Source organism: Clupea harengus, chromosome 24 (genome assembly GCF_900700415.2).
Source record: "Clupea harengus chromosome 24, Ch_v2.0.2, whole genome shotgun sequence".
Taxonomy (NCBI): Eukaryota; Metazoa; Chordata; class Actinopteri; order Clupeiformes; family Clupeidae; genus Clupea; species Clupea harengus.
Window position 1 is genome coordinate 11,933,143 of NC_045175.1, and position 5,962 is coordinate 11,939,104.

At 41.8% G+C, this 5,962-nt stretch overlaps 1 protein-coding gene across 1 annotated transcript; it reads left to right on the top strand.

Moving 5' to 3' along the window:
- The first annotated feature begins 2,369 nt into the window (after positions 1 to 2,369).
- On the top strand, positions 2,370 to 5,539 carry LOC122128743 (zinc finger protein 135-like). Its single transcript, XM_042703475.1, has 3 exons — positions 2,370 to 3,507; positions 3,928 to 4,034; positions 5,492 to 5,539. The coding sequence occupies exons 1-3, from the start codon at positions 2,838 to 2,840 to the stop codon at positions 5,537 to 5,539; spliced, it is 825 nt and encodes a 274-aa protein (XP_042559409.1). The 5' UTR covers positions 2,370 to 2,837.
- Positions 5,540 to 5,962: the final 423 nt, after the last annotated feature.

The window sequence follows — 5,962 nt, forward strand, 5'->3', positions numbered from 1 at the left end:
GGTATTGCATGTGTTTTAGATGTGTTTAGCTATGCTGGCATTTAGCATTTAGTTTGGTTTGGCATTTAGTTTGGTTTAGCATTAGTTATGTTTAGTTATGCTGCCATTTAGCAATTACTTTGGTTTGGTACATATGGAGATTTTAGTCGTAAGCTTTGTTAGGGTTGCAGGGTACAACATACGCTGTCTGTAGCCCAGTGATATACGTTGTTTTTTTTCTTTTTTTTCTTATGTGTTCAGTTATGTCTAGTTATGCTCGCTGACTGGCTGGCCCAGCAGGTGATGGGTTTGTTGACGCAATTACTTGTGGCTATAGGATGCACTAAAGAGGAATGTCTTTAGTCTTGATTTGAATATAGGTAGGGTGTCTGCATCTCGGATGGAGGCAGGGAGATTGTTCAAGAGGAGGGGGGCTCGGTAGCTAAAGGCTCTGCCTCCTACTGTGGTTTTTGATATTCTTGGAATTACAAGGAGGCCTGCACTCTGGGAACGCAGTGGTCATCGAGGGCAGTAGGGGACAACTAGTTCCTTAAGGTAGTTTGGAGCCAGGTAATTTAGGGCTTTGTATGTTAGCAGGAGTACTTTGAAATCAATTCTACTTTTGACAGGGAGCCAATGCAGAGAGGCAAGTACAGGTGAGATGTGCTCATATTTTTTTGTTCTGGTGAGTGTACGGGCAGCAGCGTTCTGTATAAGTTGGAGGCTCTTTATTGAGTTGATGCTGCATCCGGACAGGAGAGCATTGCAGTAATCTAGTCGGGAAGTAATAAATGTGTGGATTAGTTTTTCTGCATCTTGGAGAGATAGGACTTTTCTAATTTTGGCAATATTGCGTGAATGAAAAAATGATGTCTTTGAGATCTGTTTTATGTGTGAGTCAAATATGAGGTCTTGGTTGATAGTTACACCAAGGTTTTTGATGCTAGTATTGGGTGTTGGGATGCCATCGAGTGTGGATAGATGGCTAGATAGTGTCATTCTCAATTGATCGGGGCCTACAAGCATAACCTCAGTTTTATCAGAGTTGAAAATGCACTGCAGGGGAGCACTGGAGGCAGGCACTGCTAAGACCCTGATGGCCAATGACCAGATCAGACATAGCACTGCTGATAGCCTCATGTTGAGGATGAGTTGCTTTGTAAAACTTTTGCATTTCGTCAATGTTTTTTTAGTTGGAGTACTGCCAAGAATGTAGCTATTATTATTAAAGTGAGTTGCATATGTTCTTGTGGTATTTTTAAAAAGTAAGATACATTATCATATGAGGTCAAACCCTTGAATTGTAGCTGAGCTGGATGCACCACTGCCGTCCACAGTAAGGCAAAAACAGATGAAAAGTATTCAGAATTAACTTGGGTAAATCTCTGGGATTCTGGTGCAAATGATAATGTCCTGTGTACTCACAACAAATATTTGTTTAGGTCCCATGAATTCTATTTATTTCCATTATTTTTGAAGTGGAGCTTCACACTGGTATGTAGGTCTGATATTAAACTTCCTCTCTATCCTTATATCAGTATGATACACACACACAAAACACACATGCTAAATAAATACTTACCTACAGTATGCATAGAGTATTAACAAGCTTTGACAGAATGGAAGCTTCCTTCAGTTTACCAGCCCACCCCCATCTCCTTCCCCATCACATTTCAGTTCACACCCCCAGCCCCCTACTACACTCCTTTCTGGAGTTTCACTTCACACCCCCAGCCCCTTACTACACTCCTTTGTGGAGTTTCTGCAGGCTGAGCTATGGCCATGCCCACCTGAAGACCATCAGACGTGTAAACGGTTCTCATTGACGTGTAATTCCTGCCCATAACCCTTTGTCATGCTAGTTTGCATTCCAAAAGGTCCTGCACCTGATTGGCTAGGTTTGAATCCAGAGAGATAATAGGTCAGGCAGAAGAAGCATTATATTAACCCCACAGCGTGGAGTCAGATTACTAAACTCACCTTTTCAAGGCTGGCACTGGGATGCTCTGGAAGTATACAGTAATTCACCAAGGATAGTTTGATCAAGTTTTTTTCCCAAAACAGAACTGAAGTCTGAAATGTCTGGATTTACTGAACCAACACAACTGCCCACTTCAGTGAAGCAGGAGATAAAAGAAGAAGAATTTGATGATTTCCTACAAGAGTATCTGTCTACATGTAAGACGGTGGAAGAAAAGCATGGAATGGATTGTGAATGCAAGACTGAAATGAACACGTCACCCATCATGACTTTGAAAGAAGAAAAGTATTCACCAATGGAAATCAAAGTTGAAGAAGAATTTGATTTAAGAGAAAATAATGACTTTGACTCTTCACCTACAAGTAAGTTGCTTGTTTATTGTTATGTGTTATATATATATATATATATATATATATACAATACTTGTATTTTAGAGAATGGCTAACTTGTGCTTCACAATATGAGACCTATTGAGAGAACATAGAACTGTGAATACCTTACTTATGGGATACTACCTGTAGTCTGCTGCATTCAAAGGAGAGAAAGTGTCTGTAATCATTTGTTCTGAAGCTCTGTTATTTATGTGTGTGTATCTCTGTTTATATTTACATTTAGGCTTCTGGTAGACACTTTTATCCAAAGTCATTTCCAAGTGATGTATATTTCTAACAAATAACCAATATATCAAAATACATGTCAAATATATGTGCCAGTATTGTAGAAATTGCATACCAGAAAGAGGAGAAGAGGGAATATATTGTTTTATTTTTTTCTTCTCACAGGAGACATTCAAAGGATCCAATCTAACAAGAGTTGGAACTCTGAGGAAAAAAGAAACAAAGACAGAAGTCCCAATTGCTCACACCTAACCGAGCAGATGATGACACATACTGGAAAAAAAACACATGAGTGTTCTCAGTGTGGAAACTCCTTTAATGACACTTCTAGCCTCAAGCTACACCAGAGGATCCATACTGGGGAAAAGCCGTATCAGTGTTCTCAGTGTGGGAAGGCCTTTAGCCAAATAGGTACTCTCAAGAGACACCAGAGGATCCATACTGGGGAAAAGCCGTATCAGTGCACTACTTGTGGGAAGAGTTTCAAGAGGAAATCATATCTCACCTCCCATCAGATCACACACTCTGGAGAAAAGCCACATCACTGTTCAGAGTGTGGGAAGGCCTTTAGACAGATGTCTGCTCTCAAGGAACACCAGAGGATCCATACTGGGGAAAAGCCGCATCAGTGTTCTCAGTGTGGGAAGGTCTTTAGTCACATGTCTGCTCTTAAGACACACCAGAGGATCCATACTGGGGAAAAGCCGTATCAGTGTTCTCAGTGTGGGAAGGCCTTTAGTAGAATTAATAATTTCAAGACACACCAGAGGATCCATACTGGTGAAAAGCCATATCACTGTTCTCAGTGTGGGAAGGTCTTTAGCCACATGTCTGCTCTCCAAAAACACCAGAGGATCCATACTGGGGAAAAGCCATATCAGTGTTCTCAGTGTGGGAAAAGTTTCAAGACGAACTCATATCTAACCTCCCATCAGATCACACACTCTGGAGAAAAAACACATCACTGTTCAGAGTGTGGAAAGGCCTTTAGACAGATGTCTGCTCTCAAGGTACACCAGAGGATCCATACTGGTGAAAAGCCGTATCAGTGTTCTCAGTGTGGGAAGGCCTTTCGCCAAATAGGTACTCTCAAGACACACCAGAGGATCCATACTGGTGAAAAGCCATATCAGTGCACTACTTGTGGGAAGAGTTTCAAGAGAAACTCGAATCTCGCCACCCATCAGATCACACACTCTGGAGAAAAGCCACATCACTGTTCAGAGTGTGGAAAGGTCTTTAGTCACATGTCTGATCTCAAGAAACACCAGAGGACCCATACTGGGGAAAAGCCGTATCAGTGTTCTCAGTGTGGAAAGGCCTTTAGCCAAATAGGTCCTCTCAAGGCACACCAGAGGATCCATACTGGGGAAAAGCCGTATCAGTGTTCTCAGTGTGGAAAGGCCTTTAGACACATGTCTACTCTCAAGGCACACCAGAAGATCCATACTGGGGAAAAGCCCGGTGTCCTCAGTGTGGAAAGGCCTTTAGTATAATTGGTTATCTCAAGAGACACCAGACTATCCACAGTTCTGATGTGCTGCCCTGATAATACTTGACAAAGTATAATTTCTTTAAATGTCTTTGGTAAATGAGTTTTAAACAAAATGTCATGAACATGATTACGGCTAATTTCTTCATGCCTGAAGCATGTGTTGGGATAGAGATTGAAACCTAAGTTTTTCAAGTGTGTGATGGTGTTGAAAAACAGACACATTCTCTCAAGAATAATACTGTGTGAAGTTCTGTGGTGCATTTGAGTTGGCCCTGCGTGGTCATGATGAGAGCGAGAACTCGGATAACCCAGGGATATTCCGTGGCTTGGTGGACGTCGTTGCCTCACTTGACAGTTCACTGAAAGCGCATCTCGAGAGCGCGACTGTGTTTAAGGGAACATCCAAAACAGTCCAGAATGAACTTCTGGCTGTTGTGAGGGAAAAGTTAGTGACATTTGCCAACTTGAAAGAGAGGAGGGCTAAATCTCTTTCTGAATCTCTTGTGCTCTAAACCTCTCATGTGAGGGTGTGGGCACCTGTTTTATTCTGTAAACCTCTGAAACCATTGTGCTGTGAACCTCTCATGCCCAAAGTTACAGTTTGTTGATGGTTGTTATTGGATAGTGTTGAGCACTGTGTGTTCTTGAAATGAAGCTTTGTTTTTTTTAAATATTCTACTGAAACTCTTTTCTTATTGTGGAGTGCTATTTTAACCGCGCCGCCCAACTGCGCCCCTCCAAAAAAAAAATTCACCAGCCGCCACTGCCCAAAACCCACAGGTGCAACCAGCCATTAGATCAACCACAGGTGTGTTCTGTACTGACTTCAGATAATCCACACTGGGGAGAACCCTCATGCTCTGCGTGTGGGAAGAGGTTTGCTCAAAGTTCTCATCTTTGGAGATATATTGAAACAGAAAACATATGGCACACACACACAGAGAGAGAGAGAGAGAGACAGAGAGAGAGAGAGAGAGAGAGAGATGTGGAAGTGATGCTCCCTAATAATAGGTCACAACTTGTGTATCGGGTTTGGGAGTTAATGATGAGGATATGCCCTATGTAGGTCTGTATACCGGGCTGGAATACCCGGCAAAAATGGAAGAAAAGCTTTCAGAGCATGACATTGCTAGCTATACTGCCAAAAGACACCAGTTAGTGTGTTGGCAAGCTTCTATCAGTGTCAACTGGGCTGCTGGTGGTGTTTGCTAGGTTTTTGCCTCCCTGTTAGGTCGTTTTGGAACAGAACTCCTTATTGCTGCTTTAAGCAAAGAACCTCTTGAAGTATATCTGGTTGTTACATGTGTGACTCTGTTCCTGAGCTATATGTGTGAGACTGAGCTCTAAGAGGAGAAGAACTGAATGTTTTTGGGACCATGTGTCTCTAAAGTCCCTGTTATTTAGTGTGACCCATGTTAGGTGGGCCTGGAGATTAACACCTTCTACTGTCAGACAAAGGACACTTAAACTGAGACTTTCTTCCTTCTAATCAGAGAAGTTGATGGATCTACTTGTGAAACCATTGCCTGACAAATCTCAAATGCAAATCTCAAAATCAGAGTCTCAAATGCTGATTAAACAGCATATTTTCAAATTAACAGTAATGATTTCAGTATAAACATACCACTATTTTAGGATGAAGCATTACATCTACAAAAAATCTAATTGGACAAAAGTGTGTGAGACATACGTGTGCAAAGAGGATGACGTAGTATGATGGCTGAAAATGTGGCTGAAAATTCAATTCAATTCAATTTTATTTATATAGCGCCATAACAATACAATTGTCTCTAGGCGCTTTACAGAGCCCAGAGCCTGAAACCCCCTTAGTGCAAGCACAATGGCAACACGGGCAAGAAAAAACTCCCTGTTAGTCAGGAAGGAACCTTA